General features: G+C 34.6%; 1 protein-coding gene across 1 annotated transcript in view; it reads right to left on the minus strand.

Moving 5' to 3' along the window:
• Positions 1-637: 637 nt before the first annotated feature.
• The window catches only part of LOC126298759 (uncharacterized), a 628,974-nt gene continuing 611,382 nt past the window's right edge, over positions 638-18,229 (minus strand). The window contains exon 12 of the mRNA XM_049990206.1: positions 638-11,092. Within this exon, the coding sequence (XP_049846163.1) occupies positions 10,971-11,092 (122 nt within the window). The 3' untranslated portion in view covers positions 638-10,970. The remainder of the gene's footprint in view (positions 11,093-18,229) is intronic.

Here is an 18,229-nt window from a genome sequence, read left to right on the forward strand (position 1 = left end):
AGGTATGCCAATGGCCAGCAAGATCCCCAGATCTGCCTCCAATAGAACATGTGTGGACCAGCTCTGACATCAACTATGCCCTAGTGCCAGTATCTAAGATGTCAAGGACCAGTTAAAACAACTTGCCTCAGGAAAGGATACAACAGCTTTATGATACCCTTTCCAACCAAATCAGTGCATGCAGTCAGATCAGGGGGTGCAACATGATATTGACACATGGGCTCACACCAACAAGTTCTTTGTAAATTTGACTTGATTTTATAATCACTGACAAATTGTCTCATACACTCTTAACCTGTGAAGTTTAATTTTGTTTATGCCTTCCCCTTTTATGTGTGCTTCATTTTGTTTTGTCAGGCAGCATATTATATGGACCAGGTATATAGCTTCTGGAAGTATAGTTCTCAATAATTTTACTTTAAAAGGTCATTATAATACTCTGATAGTATATGTTACTGGCACACCACAGTAAAATCTTTCAACTGCATATTCTTGTGCAAAATTTTAGTGACTCACATGAAAATTTTGAAAAGCCAAAAATAAATTAGTGCCTTAGAAATGAACTGGATATAATAGGCAGCACAAGGAACAGTGATTCAATAGAAACATTCAATATCTATAAGAAATTACCAACAACTTGAGTTTAAAAATTCCACTTTATTTGATGATTTTTCTTTATTTTTAAAGTGATATATTGCTCAGTACACTGTAGGACAAACTTTCCTTTGTGCCAATAACAATAACGGATGACACATCAGTACCAAATATTTTTTCTCACCCATGTACAGACTTTGTGATCTTGCAGAACAAACTGCCACATTTCTGATTCAGTATTTATGATGATATTGGGAAAAGAGAAGTCAGCCTCCTGGGATTACATAAGTGATTTAAAACAAGAAGTGGTTACATTGTTAATTTGTACAATATTAGCAAATATCAAGATTTGTTTTTAAAATAAGTAGAATAGAACACCACAAAAATTTTTGTGTAATTCACAGGCTTTCACATGGATGATTACTTTTGCATCATTTTTATCATTGAATAAAGGTTAAAAATGGGCAAGTAGTTTTCAGTCTCTAAACAGAAATGTGCAGCAGTAAAATTATTAGTAACAGTTTATTGTGAGCAATTTAAACATAGTTTTTCTCTGTTCCTTTTAACTTCCAGGAAAAATATAAAAGTTGCAGGCTGTTCCACCATGAATTCATTCAGCTTTTGTTTTACTCTTCCTACTCTTCTTTTCATTTCACAGGGATGATGATGTAAATAAAACATAATCACAGAATTTGACAGAAGACAACAATATTTTTACAGAACTCTCTTCTACTATTCATATGGAGATTATTTATCCATCAAATAAAGTCACTAAAATTTATTAATACTCTTTCAATAAGAGTACATACGATTGTATGAAAAACGTAAGTATTAATTAGATAACTTTATGCAGTGGTAACAAATACAGTACTGATAATCACAGGAGCCTCACATTGATGTATGCAAATTGCAGTAGGTATGGTGAATTGTGTAATATGGTGTGGCATGTCCTTTGACTCAGTTGACAAATTTAAGACTGATCTGTGAACATAAGTCATTACAATTTGAAAGTAATTCTGCTGTAACTATGCTCATGTTATAGCACTCTATTTATATGAGTTTCACAGCAGTACATGTGGATCACTTTTCTAACAAGAAGACACATAGAACAGTAGACTTAAATGTGCAGATGCTTGTCATATAATGTACTGTAGAAACAGTTCTATTTTACAGTTAATTTATTTCAAAGTCTGATTACCAGGTGCCCAAATTTTCTGAGGTACTTCTACTATTAAAAAAATAAATCTTGTCAAGCACAATACTACCTTGTATGAATAAAAATCTGTGCACGTCTTATCATCTTTATCATATTTCTTAAATTACTGTTCTCCATTTAAGCTGATTGCCAAGCAATTTCATCACTTAAAACTGCAACATCAAAAAATATATTCATTCTGCTGAATTATAACAGAGTATGGGCTTGAGTTTATGAACAATTCAGCAACATTATTTGCACAACATATTGTTTATAAGCATTAGGGGTTCAAAGGAAATTTAAATCAATATGTTAGAGAGTAAAGAAAGCATTCATAATTTGCACAACTATAGTGATGCATTTGCATGATTCATCTTGTTCATGTGGATAAAGTCTCCACAAAACTCTCTCACAAAATATATGCACACATACATTGTTTCAAATAACATAACTTTAACAATGGATCAAACCATGTCATGCAGTGCATTGTTATGTAGCTCAGTAGCAGTGTTATCCCTTCTGCATTACACCAGACATGTGCTTAACTTTGTACATAAAATTCTTGCGTACTGCAAAGGTGAGTCATAGTGTCCAAAAGTAAAATGATAAAAATTTTATATTGCTTTACAAGCTCAAGCTTAATGGGCCATAGCAAGAGAATTTTTAAAATATTCTATGGGACATAAATATTAAGTGTTTGTGTTTGAAAAATATCAATCCAGAAAAGAATGACACTGCTAAAAATCATACCAAAAACTCCAGGAACAGAAGCATAGACTATATTAACAGAAGACAGAAAAAACGAATTTTCTAGTATTGCGTTAAGGTTTCTCTGTCCACAGCTGATAGGACAATATGAATGGAGGGAGGTTCAGAAATATGGCAGATGTAGTATAGAGATTATGTCACTGACATATTCAAGTCAACAGATGTCTGTGAAGCATAGAATCAGTGAAAATGAAATGAAGCTGTTATTTTTATACATTATTTTCCCTCCTTCTATTTATATGATTTTTCCTCAATCTTGTGTCTCCTTTAGTGCTGAACATAGAACTTGGACTTCTGACAGGTCATTACTAATTTGAAGTTGGTGATTGTTACAGTTTCAATAAACCACGTGAATGGAAAAATTATGAGTAAGATCTGAGTGGTGCTTGTTGTTATAGTATTCACTAATATTTATTAGAACACAGTTTCTTTTTTTAAAAAAGAAAGTGAGGCACTCAAGGGTCATTCAATGGAAGCAAATAACTTTTTACATAAATGGAATGGATAACAACAATATTCTGCAGTATGTTTCAATAAAGTGAAGGATATCACAGTTTTGTGACTGAAATATGACTGTTTCTTTACTACGATATCAGGACTCATTGGAAAACTGCTGGATGAATTTTTAAGAAACACAAATGTCTATTTCTGCTTGTACATTAGTGGTAGCAATACTGTGATTCCATAAATAGCTCATTTTACTGTTATGTCATACTAGGATAAACATTTATCAGTGTGTGATGATAATTTAATTTTGCAACAGCAGTATACATGACCTTCCAAGGGTGCTATTGTAGCTGCAGAAGCTGTGAAATATCAAAATGATGAGGACTTTTGTCAGTGTCGTGATTTCCTTAGTAATTTGTAATGAATGGCTTAAGACCACAATCATAATTTATAATATCATTTCACCTATATGCAGCTGTTCTTTGTTTCCAAGTTCAGTGACTAGACATCAATGTCATCATGTACACTTTTCAAAAAAAAGAAGAAAAAAAGGAATTATATAATATTGCAGAGTATACCAAAATTGGGAAATAGAGTTTCACTGTCCATTACATTGACATTCAAGTACCTTAAAATCAGATTATATGATAAATCAGATGAATTTCTTGACAATAAATTGTTGCTGAAGAGAATGAATATGTGAAACACAATAACTACTAAAAATTATGAAAATTTGAGATGATATGGAGTTCACTATCATTTTCTGATGGTCTCAGCATGATAAACAGCAAGGATGTGAATGAGCCAGTGTTGTTTCTGTAGGCCACATGGCTTGATTTCCAATTCATGTGAGAAAAGGGGGAAGGCAGTTAGCATCTATTGCACCACATTTAAATGTGCTCGTGAAATACAAAGGAAGAAGTCCACTGGCTGTCGTAATATGAAAGCAATGTCTCAGTAAAATACTGCTTTCCTATGTAGAATGTATGACTATAGTTTTTATGTTCTACAGTTCTGTCAAAGTCACTATATTTAGACAAAAACCAGTGAAGATTTCACTTTCAGAAAGTGATTGCAACTATCTGCTGGACAGAGACTCAAAGCTAGGAATGACTTTGAGATGCCATGCCATGCCCTTTCAATTTGACACACAAAATCAGAGAATGCAAGTATCTGGGTCCAAATGCTAATATGGCACATAATTATAAATTGCGATGAGTATTCAGTGTAGAAGATAATGGGACATACCATAAATATCTAATAACATTTTAAATATGTTTCAGCTTCAAACAACCTTCATTGCAAAAACAGCAAACTGTAGCTGATTTTTAGAAAATTACTAATACAAGTAAAACATAGACTCACAATTGTGAATACATATATTTGAATGCAAGAAATGAAGTAATTAGGTAAATATTACCCCCACTGAAAGATGTGACCAAATTTTTTAAGAAAAGTACAACATGATTTGACATCAACTGAGAAGGAACACAAGAATGAATTATGGAAAACTATTAAATTATAGATTTTAGAGCTTGAATGATTTAAAAATGGATCTGAACATTATACTAAATAGAGGAACCTCTATACAAAAGGGGATCTAGCTTTTATATTTAGGACACTCAAGGACAGTTATTTCAGCAGCACTTGAGAGATGTAGTTAAGAGAGTACACAAATATGGATATTTGGAAAAGATGTTAGACTTTCAACTCTCAAGGAAATTGTAATGTAAGTATTTGTTTCAAGAAATAGGGAATTGGAGAGAGATATGACTGTGTTTGTACACTGTAACTAGGGAAAAATCATTTTTATGCAACACAAATCATAAATTTAATCTCAGACACAAAGAAAACTTGCATGCAACATCCAAATTTGAACCTATTGCCATTAATAGTTTTGTTACTGTCTGGCTATTTGTTCACACACAACTACCAATAAATGAGAAGCAAAGAGCTGTTTCTAATTTAAAAAACTGCACAAACCAGGTTTTTTCCCTTAGAAGTTGAGTTAAAAAATCTTATAACTGTTGTTATAGGTAGAGTTTTGGTAAAATTTTAGCTTCACCCAAGAATCAATTTCCATATACTGCTATTAGAAAGGTGCAAAAAGAAGATGTACATCTGTTTAAGACTCACAGGTTTCATCATCTGAACACTATTAAACTTTTGTTATTCTCTGTATTTCATTATACTGCATGTAAACAAGGTGAATGAGTGCAGTTCTTCAGATATGTTTTTGTTTTAAAAGTTTACTTTTAGTTGTATAGGAATTATTAAGACTGAATTTTTTTAATATTATGCTTGCTGCATATTTAAAAAGAAGCTTGAAACTAAAACATAAGTTTTATTATAAATTAATTTCACCTGCTCATGACAGCAATGGAAATAGCATTATCATTCACAACTATTCGCCAACTTCTGTCATTAAGATGTTCACGAAATCTGCACTCTGCATTCCAATGTGTAGCGCATGGCCCTGTCAGTCTGCATATTATGGGACTGTAGCACTACCCCACCATCTTCATTTGTTTTATTAAGGGGAGTTAAAAGAAATGCCTGTATATGCTAAGAAGGCCTCTTTTGGTTATAAGTTGCAATAATTGCACTTAATGCCTTTTTGTGACTAAATTTATGTACAAGTGAGCAACAATACTTACAAACATGTAGCATTAAGATATATTTATATAATTTTAAGAACCTAAACATTTAGACCAAAACAATAAATAGAAACTGCTCTAATAATTTCCATGTATCTGTTTGAAACCAATAATATATCTGCTTTTCAAATGCTGTATTTTCTTGACAAAAAACTGCCTCAACTCATACCATTACACTTTAGTTAGACAAATATCAAACAAGCAAATTTTAAATATGAAAAGTGATAGATAACAATGTCATGGTCTTTGGCAGATCCATTTAATAACCAAGCAATATTTTCAATTTTTTGAACATTGTGAAACAGAAGGATTAAATGGGGTGGGGGAATGAATGCATGTTATGTAATTTGGTAACAAGGGTATTTCAGGTGCAGGGAAAAACAAACAAAGAAATAATAAGTTCAGAAGGCTATGAAAAGTAGGCCTATGTTGTTAATCAAATAGTCAGGATATATTACATGCCTGTAAAATTACAGAGATACTAAGGAGGAAATGAGAGGTGTCATGAAGAGAAGAAATAGGAAGGTAGAATATAATAAAAGAAAATACCATGCCAGAAGAATAAACATATAGACATTTGGAAATATAACACCACAGATAGACAGAAGTCATTGTACAAATACAAAGCTGAGGACCCATATGTGAGAAAAAGAAGAGACCTGAAGTTGGAGGGAGGTTGGAGGTGGAGGTGGGGTGAAGAGCAGTGACAGGTGTGTATACAGTATAAATGGAGCAAGCAAAGGAAAGAGTTAAGATATTCAACATACATGGATGAGCAATCACAGGGGAAGAAGACAGTGGACTGGAATTAAGACAATTGAACAATGGAAGTGAACAGGAAGTGTATGGCATATACATATCAGTAAATACTGAATCCAACTCCATTTTGATGGTTAAGTATGTGCTGCAGGCAAGTTAGAGACCAGGAGTATCTGAAGTACCAAATTTTGATTCTTTCCTCACCCGCAACAGAGCTACTAGGGAATACATGAGCTCTTACCCATATTGGACAGAAGTACAAATGATGTTAGCTATACACTTCACTGGAGACATCTTTAACTTTGGTGATCAGTACCACTAGTTAAAGTGAGAGTCAAGAAACTGTGCTGGTAATGACAGGGAACATGATGCTCTATGAAGGAGTAACATCTAAATTGCGTCAAAATTTTTTTTGAAGAAATTTGCATCTGAAGTCATTGAAACATTTTGCTACAGTTGCCATGTCTTCTGGTACCGTACTTGAGAAAATGGTGATGGCAGACTTCACACAAATGTATCAGCTCTGCTTCAGTGACCATGTATCATTGTCATAACTATTATTGTGAACAATAGGTATTTAGATATTTTCTAGTTTATTCCAGCTTCTCGTCCAACCTCTGAATACTAATATGCATACATTCAAAATCTCTGACCGTGTAAAATGTTGCACCCATGGCATAAATTCTTTGCTGTTTTCTGATTATAAAGTAAAGTTAATAAAACAATAGCTGATATCAAGGAGAGAGTGTCCTATATAATGCAATGTGTCTTTGCCATCATGCCTGTTTCATTTTGCATCAGCATAACATCACTGGTGATTTTTATAGTACAATGTTTGCAGTTGAACACTGCCTGTATAAATGGAACTGCAACAAAGATATTACAAAACCATAAATTTAAAACAGAATAAACATGTATTACATACATGAATACTCTATGAATCTGATTCAAAATGTACTAGCAACAAAACCTGCATACCAAGCAGATAATATGACATAACATACTATATTATCTTCAAATAACAAAGACAAGTATCATGCACATAAACAGAAAAAGATTATTAAAATGCTAACCTATATGTTTTGTTCCATGTTCAATGAACTGACATTTAACTCCAATAATAAAGCAGCCTACATATTTGAATTTCAAATGAAGTTTCAGAAGAAACTAGGGATGTGGGTTTGAAAAAGGAGGCAGTAAAACTGAGATAGGACATTTTAGTAAAATTGTAATCCAAATATCTTTACTTCTATGCACAATAATTTATTTCATTGTGCTTGTGTTTACTCATTTTCAGTTAAATCACGCAGTGAGATTAGCTTTCAAAAATTATCAGCACAGGAATTTTTTGAACTGAATATGGGCTCCACCTCTCAATGTTAATGAAACACTCTGTTCAATGTAGACATATAAACATGTAGATTTCACACAATATAATGTTGCCTATGAGTAGAAAATACATTCTTGTCCTCAAAATCAGATGTGCCAATTTCTTTCCTCCAAAAGGGTAGCCAAATAAGTTGTCTGTCTGTGCTTAAACACCTAACAAACAAACCACTTGGTGTGTCAACTTAAAATGCTTGCACCAGCCTGTGTGTCACATGAGTTTATGCTTTCAGTATTACTATCACTAATTCTGTCTTAAACATCATGGCATTGCAGCCACAAAGCAAAGTAAGTGCAGGGAGAGTACTTCAGAGTCAGGCGTATGGGATTATCTGTAATGCCACTAAATTTGTATTGAATAAAGCAAATTAGAGAATTCAGCACATCCCTCACAGTGAAATTCTCACAACTGCTGTCCCATGTGCAGCCACGGGGCAGCTAAAGGGCATGTTATATTACTTTTAGTCTACAAAAGCTTGTGAAAGAATGATTTCTTTCATATGGTATTAAACCTCAGTGTTTGTTACTTTCTGAGTTAGCTGCTAGCATAGGTCTTATAGCCAGTTATCATGCTTGATTGTCATAAAATTGTCTTTCATATGTATGGCCACACAATATTCAAGTAATTGCAATTTATAACACAAACTTGATGTACACTGAAATGAATTCTGGGAAATCACTATTGGACATTTATATCAGCATGATCCTTCCGCATTAAACCAACACTTGTACTTTACAATCAGGAAGTTACATTCATGTTTTGAATCCAATTACTATTACTACTGCATCTAAAAAGACACACATTCTCATGTATAATGCTGTACAGTAAAAATAAAACAAACTCTCCTTCTTTTATTGAAAGATAAAGTTTTACATCCATGAAGAAAGTGTATGAAATTTAAACTGTTTCTTCATAACATAATTACAGTGCTTCGTAAACACACAGCTGTGTTGTTTCAAGGCACAATAGGTAATTTACCTATGCAGAAACATGGGATATTAGTTTCCAGCAATGAATTTCACAATGTATTTCATTCAGACAGATACTGACAGCAGACTCTGATAAAAGAATATCTTATTGTACCTAACACATTGGTTACAACAAATCTTAAAATTAAGCACACTCAGGAAAGAAAATGTTTGTAGAATCACTTTGAATATAGGTGGAAAGCAGTGCTGAAACTTGGTGTTTGCATTACAAAAACCACTGAATTCACAGCTCATCCCTTATTACAAATGACATAATTGTTCTGTATACATTTCTGGTGAAAAGAGCAAAGAATGGTGCTCAGATGTCTTGTGCACTGTGGTATGCACATGAGAAACCATCATCTGTAATCTACAGTACATAAAGGAAATTAATTTTACTGTTAACCACAGCTGCATGTAGTACTGAAACCAGTTGCTTGATGTTACACAATGATTCTGTTTCATATTATGAAGCAACTGAGGAGAATCAGTTCTTTACATGCAAGATATGACCTGTACATCATGATCTAAACATTCCTGTGGGAGGTCAGCATAAAACTGGTCTCATTCAACAACCAAGGACAATTAATTCTCTATATACAAAATGCGACCAATAAATCTTGATGAAAACATTTATGCAGCATTACAGCATGAAATGTGTATGGCTTGCCCCCTTAATAGTATGATATGAGAGGGCTATGAAAGCTGGATGTACAGACTCTGTTTACTGACAGTCAAGAGCTTGTGAAAAATTCCATAATAATTACAGTTGCAGAATGAATTTGGTTTATTTTTGACAATGGGGCAAAGAATCTGTTTTGATGTTCATAGAGCACTTTTTAAAATGCAAAAGGAACATAAATCATAAAATACATAATGGATTATACATTATTCTGTCTACAAATGTGTTATTCTATAATGAAAAACAAATGGGATGAAAACAATTGAAAGAACTCACAGATAAAAAAAAAATTACCATTTAATATGGCAGAGTGTGTACAATGAAAATTGTAATGTGGCACGACTTCAAACTTACAAAGCAAATTTTATTAGAGCACTGTTCACAGATTTTTGCTTCAATGAATGTTTGGTTTCTGTGACGACATATTTTCAGTGCAAGGTACAAAAGTTTTTGCAAACTTGAGACACAGTTTGGTTACATACGGCCCTGACAGCATCTTGAAAGTGATCTTCTCAGTAAGCATATACAGTAAATAGTAGGAAGTTCACCTTCTTAGAAGAGTATGTTCTGGGGTTATTAGAAAATATGCCCCAAGCAAAAATCATGTCAGTCTTGCAATTGTTTTTCAGTTATTCAGGTCACACCTTTTATGTAATGCAGCAGAAGAGCTATGCCCAAATAACTGATCTTTTTTTTGTAAATATATTATTCTTTCTATGATTGATTTATTCCACTTAAAGTCTGCATTTTTGTTAAATCCAAATACGGAATGTGCTCAACAAAGCATAGGTCAAATAACTCACACAAATCTTATAATGTTAATTACAATCTTTTGTATTTACATTTGGTACTATTTAACAATAGACTATTGCTGCAGTGTGTGTGTATATATGCTATCAGACAAACAGCACTGTACACAACTGATGTAAAAATCAGCTTTGCTGACCATTACATTTCATTTTTTGTTAAAGGCATTACTTCTCATTCATATTCCTCACTTTCTTTTATTCCCACACCAATATTTGCTCACCCATTTCCCTTCTCTCTCTCTCTCTCTCTCTCTCTCTCTCTCTCTCTCTCTCTCTCTCTCTCTCTATCCCCACCCCCCACCCACCCACCCAACCACACACACACACACACACACACACACACACACACACACATACATACAAACAATATTATATATTCTGTAGAATCACAAAATTTTGAGTTCCAGGAAGAGAAAAGCAGCAAATAGTCTCCAGACAAATTATTATCAACTTCCATACACAGCTAATTATGTTTTAACACTGAAAAAGTAGTAATCAAGTTCATGTACAATGCCCTTATTTATTCACTCGCCATAATTTGTCACCCACTTTTACACATTTCTATGTTGTTCAGCAGAAGGTTGTCCATAAAAAAGAAGGGTATCACATCCAAACATCCACATATTTTTAATTGCCTTACATAAGTCACTTAGCTTTCTGAACCTTCACCTTATTATTTAAAATACTAAATGTATATTTTTTGATCACCTCTCATCAGAGTACTGATATACAGCAAAAATTCCAAAAACACCTGTGGCCAAAAGTGTGGGTAGCGATAATGATATAACCACTGTAGATGGAGCTGAGCTTGTTTCAAGACACCTTCCTGCAACAGAGAAAATTTTAAATATGAAGTGAGCAATATATGTGGTCAAACTAGTAGTCTGCTAAAATTTTCTACGCATGCACTGATAACAGTACTTGTTACTCAAAATTTTGTAAGTTACTAATTAGAATTAAAAACAGAGAATATATGTGTACTTATAACTAAACTTTTATCTTTCAAACAATTCAAAACCCATTACTTGCACAGAATAAGCATATTTACACACAAGGCAACACCATAGAGTTTCTTTCATTTTCATGTTTATTTTCTTATGACTCCCAGTTTTTCAATATCAAAGTCTGTTATAAGGCTGAGGGCTATTGTGGTTGTTATCATTTATAAAAGTTCCTATACTTTCATAGAATGTCATTCTTCTTATGACTTTTTTTTATCAATATTTCAATTTCTCTGTGTGAACCTCCTTCTTGGGTAGCATTTGCTATAATGTGTTTTGTCACTTTCCACATGATCTAAAAGGTGATTTTTCCATGTTTTTTGGTTCACTGCAAGTCCAGTCAGTGCTGAGTTCTGACTGTTCTGGTTGACACACAGGCAGGCAGAATGGAACCAAGATTATTTTTTCATAATTGTAGAAGCTGTTTGCACTGCCTACAATGGGATGTGATTGTAGGCATTATGGCTTTGCAGCACACAGCCATGTAGCTAATGAAGAAATCTGTGATAGCTGAAGATATCAAAGAATGCATGGAACAGGTCAACTTCCTTCTGTTCTGGAAAAATGAACAAGTCTATGGAAAATGAAACTTTCATATAACCAGTGCATCCTTTCATTTTATTAGAATGGCCATTCTGACTCTTACTTCACAGACTGGTTTCTTTTATAAAACTGACACCTTTAACTAGCTACAATAGCAGTAGAAACATGGCAAGGAAAGTTCTGACAGAATGTAAATAATTTAGGAGTTAAGGTGGTCACTAACTGAATAGTAGAAGTATTGAGTTGGAGCTGCAGTCAACCAATGTACTGCTCTACTGGATTCATGGCTTACAGTTAATAGACTACTTCTTAATGCAAAGAAGACTGTAGGCCTAACATTTCTTACAGTCCAGAACAGAAATCCCCCCATCCCAACTATACAAATAGGTGGAAACAGTACTGAACTGGAAAATGTAACTAAATTTTTTAGAATATCTGTCTTTGACACTATAAGCTGGAAGAGGCACACTGACAGCTAGCTTTAAATTTAAGTGAAGTATGTTTTATGCTTCTGTAAGTCAGGGAAGTCAGGAGTATAAAATCTTAACATCAGTGTAACATGCTCTTTTTCATTCAATCCTAACATATGGCCTCATATTCTGTGGCCAAAGTTCTGAGTCCAATAAAATATTTAAGCTCCAAAAGAAATCTGTCAGGATAATGTTATTTAAAAAGCAGAGAGACTCATGTAAACTATTCCAAAAACTAGATATTCTTCCACTTCCATACTAGTACATATTGGAGATACTAGGTTTTAACAAGCTAAATATTGGCAACGTGAAGCAGAATCTGGACTATCATCAGCACAACACTAGAGGGAAATACTCGGTGACTATTGGACAACAATCCAGCATGCTTTAAAATAAGTCTTAAATTAACATTATTGAAATACTCTTTTTATAACTTACATGAATATTTTTAATGTGATTTTTCAATGTAATATATTTGCACACTTATCTTTCTGTACTATAATTTATCTTTGAAATGTAAACTTCAATATGGCCTAACCAACTGTTATAAATTGATTTACTTGTATGTACTCACTATATTTATGTAGTAAATCATAACTACTGTATAAATTATGTAATGTTTATCTGTACTTAATTTGATTTTGAATGTATCCTTGACCTTAATTTTTGAACAACTTGTGAGTATACTAATACTATAACTTGGAATCTATAACTATCATACAATTGTGTAAGTCTAGGTGTATTTAATTTGGTGTTATGTATTTTTAATGTTTAACTACTATAATGACTTGTCCCATATCATGTAGTACTCTCTGTACACAAAATGATTCAGTGGATCAATAAAGAATGAATGAACAGGTACACAAAAAAGAACAAAATTTTGCTATTTTTCATTCATTTTATGTATCTGTCAACGATACAATGCTTCTAAAATAGCAATGAGTAATGCCTGTAGAAGACATAGTGGTACACATTCCATTCAACCAAATATTTCTTGACAACAAATGTCATATTGGTGTTTACCTCTGAATAATATTTGACAAAAATCATTTTAAATTGCATGAAAAAGGTGGATATTCTAGCAGCACTGTGCCACAACATTTCTTGCACCAATCATGGATGGGCCACTGAAAGAAAGAGTGTGTACTGGTATGTAAACTAGTAAGGACAGCAGTTAATATACCCAGTATGGAAAAGAACATATTTCTTTATATGTGATAACAATAGCACATAGAAAAAGTCAATGGAATTGCATCAGACTTGGCACACAGCTTCCACATCAGAAGAAATTCCAATGATTCTGACTTGGTTGTGTACCATTCACTCGCACTTTACCAAGTTTTTCAGTTACGGAAGAGCATTCTGTGGCATGGATCTGACACTATTGTCCTTGCATCGGCTGCAGCAGCAGCTTTGCCACTGAGGAAGATTGACATGTAATACACCTGTGTGCATTCAGAGTGAAGCACATAAAGTTGTGGCTCCTTTTGACATATTTCACAACATGTACGTCATTCAGAAGTAATCATTGCACTGTACTGGAACCTGTGAATGAGAGAAGATATATGTCATCAACAGATAGGATCAGGAAGATTTGCGTGGATAAAACCAACAGAGTAATCAGTCATTGACCAGAAGGATGTGTATGGCCCATCATCCTCACTCGCAGAAGTTCAGAGAGTAGATGAGCACTGAATGAAATGTCCCAATAACCTGTAGTATGACTGTTGTACATCAAAATGAAGGACTATGCAATGTTGATCATTACAATTGTTATGCTAGGAATAGTAACAAATAGCAAATTTTAACTTATTGCATATATATAGTACAGTAGGAAGATCATGTCATTTTTGGGGTGTACAGGGTGCAAAATTTGGTACACAGAGCTGCAATCTCTGGCAGAGACAATTGCTTTCATACAGATAAGCATTGCATCAAACCAAATTCTGATGACAGATATGGCTACATCTTTCTGTGCTGTGTCATCTCTGTGCCAGTGTTCATCAAATGATACTGGCTGATGAGTAATGGTTGTGACAGTCTCTTGGCAAGCCATGATCAAATGTTTTCAATGGAGGAGAGATGTGGAGAATGTGCTGGTTAGGGCAACAGTCTGACACCCTCAGTATCGAGGTAGATCAGGACGGCATGGGAAATGTATGGTCTTGAGTTATCATGTCAAACGATAGACATAGAGCCTTTGATATAAGACACAGCCACAGACCCTAAAATACCATAAATATTATGGTGTGTTGTACACATTATCAACTATACAAACCACATATGATTGTACTGTGTATCCATTGTCACCTCATACATGGCCAGTATGTGCATGATGAATGCAGTCACATGGATACATTCATTGTACTGTACTCAGAACTAAGACTTTTCTACAAATAACAACACGGTGCCAGTCCTGCATCCAGTGTTGTCATCGGGAGCATCACTGCTAGCGTGACCTTTTTTGCTGTTGTGTCAATGGAAACTGCAACAATGGTTACCATACCAACAGTCTGTCGTGCTCCAGACATCATTGCACTGCCTCTTTGAATACTCATCCTGCTACAAACAAGCCCATTTCGTGACTCAAACTGCATGATACAGCTGTATGATCCTGCACAGTGAAGCAAATAACATCTCTACACTCTCAGGCACTATTTACATGGGCCCATTGACATCCTGCAAGATATTCAGTACAGCCCTTCAGAACCCATCAATTCCATATTCATGTGACACTCCTGAGATCCCATCCAACACAAGCAGCAATATCACAGAACAATAAATCAGTCTCAATGGGCCACACCCATGCCTTTGTCAATTATGGCATGTACTGGTACACATTTCTCCTTAAACAATGCATAACGCAATCTTCTGACAACCAGAATTCAAATCTGATTACTCAATGGAAACTTACTACATAATTCTTATATAAAGAACATAGATAGTCTTACTTCTTCCTCTGCTGCCCAGTTACACTGAAATGCTTATCATTTGCACTTATAAACATGTAGTACATTACATGCGAATTTGATATTTGTTCCATGGTGTTCATGGTATTGTAATTTTAGTGACCAGCAGAAGCCTGATTTAATGCAGCTCTCCACACTAATCTATCCTGTGTAAGACTATTCATCCCTGCACAACTGTTGTAGCCTACATCATTTTGGACCTGATTACTGTAACCAAGGCTACTGGTCTCTGTTACACTCGCTCAGTGTGACAATAAGCAGTAGATAATCAGCAACCACATAATGCAACTGAATAAGAAATATTTTATTACTCAAGGAGTAGCTCTTCTATTAATTCTGCTATGTTCAGTTTCAACTCATACAAGCACAAATAGAATAAAAATATTTAGTGATAGTTAATCATTAATACAATTTATAGAACTAGATTATGGGCTCTGAGTGTGTCTGACATTATGTCAATCTCTGAAGGAATTAATGTCTGACAGCTGCATCTTCCTGGCAACATATACCTCAACCTCATTGTGCATTGCGTAATATTCTCTGCCAAGATCTGATTACTTGAAATTGATGACTGAATGAAAGAGATTGGCATGTCATGGCTGCCAATAATTCCAGACACTGTAATTGCATGATAGTTCATGTCAAAATATTGAGGAGATCCTGATCTGGCTATACAGTAATGCATCAAGATGGTCAGATCATTGAGATAAATCTACCTGACTGCAGATAATTTCTTTAGTCACTCTCAGTGGATTTGCAGGAAGAACCTTGCATTCAACTAGGCACTGATGTGTTGCATTAACTTACTTACATATTACAAAAACAGGAAAAATTAAAAAATAAAACATGTCTACATAGGAAAATTAATATGCAAATGAAATATGCTGAAAAACATTCACATCTCTATTTGCACATTTCATCACCTTGTTTTGAAAAACAAAATTATTTCAAACCTGAATGTCTAGCATTAAACTATAATTTAGACAAATTCAAAATACTAGAAACGTGAATCATTAGGCAAATATTTGCCCCATGAAACACTACAGAAGGTTGGAAATTAAGTAGTAATGACAAAATTTATCAAAACACAGAGACCATCAAAAATAAGAAAGAGAAGACTTGTATTTTTGGATATTTATTTCACATCCATGCGGCAGATTAACCAAAAAGATCTTCAAATATTTGTAGAATAACAAGTCAACAAGAAATAGGACCTATGAAGTGTACAGGATTTACAGAAAAACAATATGAAGGCTGAAGAAATGGCTGCCACAGAAGTATTCAGGGAAAAAAGTATTGGATATAGAAAGATTCCAAAGCATAAGGGTGAAAAAAACTGGTACGAAGTGTTCAGATGACAGGAAAAAAAAAGTAAGTTAACACGTGAAATAGTACTGGAAGAAAAAAAGAGAACCATGGCTAAGGAATTGACACTGACCCATCCGTGAGGGGGGAGGGGAGTGGATTCTTATGTCAGATTCTGGATCTTTGAAGTTTAAGTGAAGTTTAAGACATGTGCCTATGCACTCTTGTAAGCAATTACCTGTTACTCTCATACATTCTGCAGCCACACTCCACATTCCTTCTTGAATTAATGTTCCAGATTTTAAAACCATGTGTTGAACAAAGCTAAATGTCAGTCTTATGGTAATCCATATGGTGAAAAATTGTGATTGCAATTCAGGTGACAGGTTGTAAACAATTTATATTAAAAATAAAGATTCCAAGACTTACCAAGCGGGAAAGCGCCGGCAGACAGGCACATGAACAAAACACACAAACACACACACAGAATTACAAGCTTTCGCAACTGGCAGTTGCTTCGTCAGGAAGGAAGGAAGGAGAGGGAAAAATGAAAGGGTGTGGGTTTTAAGGGAGAGGGTAAGGAGTCATTCCAATCCCGGGAGCGGAAAGACTTCCCTTAGGGGAAAAAAAGGACAGGTATACACTCGCGCACACACACACACACACATATCCATCCGCACATGGATGGTATGTGCGGATGGATATGTGTGTGTGTGTGTGTGCGCGAGTGTATACCTGTCCTTTTTTTCCCCTAAGGGAAGTCTTTCCGCTCCCGGGATTGGAATGACTCCTTACCCTCTCCCTTAAAACCCACACCCTTTCATTTTTCCCTCTCCTTCCTTCCTTCCTGACGAAGCAACTGCCAGTTGCGAAAGCTTGTAATTCTGTGTGTGTGTTTGTGTGTTTTGTTCATGTGCCTGTCTGCCGGCGCTTTCCCGCTTGGTAAGTCTTGGAATCTTTATTTTTAATATATTTTTCCCATGTGGAAGTTTCTTTCTGTTTTATTTACGTTGTAAACAATTTCTTAGAGAAACAATTCAAACGAAACTTAATGCACTATCCCTGGAAATGAAATCACTTGTCAGTGAAGTAGGTCTCACTTTGTTAACCACATTGTACAATAGTGTTCAGTTTTCAGAAAATATTTGTATATACACTGACCATTCCTGTCAGACCTTAGTGCCAAAATGTCAATGCGCAGCTCAAAGGCTATGTAATGAAAAGTTTCCTAACTTAGAACACATTTTTATCTTTACATGAATGTGAACAGGTTTCTTGCAGTTTTTAAATGACACTGCATATGTTTACTCTAGGGCAAATTATTTGGAGATACACTCCCAGAATATTGGGTGACATCATCTCCAATCACTGTTTAACTTCTGTATCATAAAACAAACGCTAGCTACTTGGCAGAATACTAACTGATGAGACATGATGGGCTTGAACATGCTAAACTACTAAGGAAAAAGCTGCCATGTTGACTACTGACTGTGCTGCCATGTATTGTAGGTAGATACTCTCAAATACACCACTCCTTGAAGGCAAGGACTTAATTCCGGCACACTGAAAGTTGCTGCAAAATTTATGATTTTGCATACCATTTTTGTCAGTTATTGTCTACAACATTTTCTATTTACTAGATTGCATTAACACAAAATCTAAATACTAATACACA

This window comes from Schistocerca gregaria, chromosome X (assembly GCF_023897955.1).
Source record: "Schistocerca gregaria isolate iqSchGreg1 chromosome X, iqSchGreg1.2, whole genome shotgun sequence".
In the NCBI taxonomy this organism is placed as follows: domain Eukaryota; kingdom Metazoa; phylum Arthropoda; class Insecta; order Orthoptera; family Acrididae; genus Schistocerca; species Schistocerca gregaria.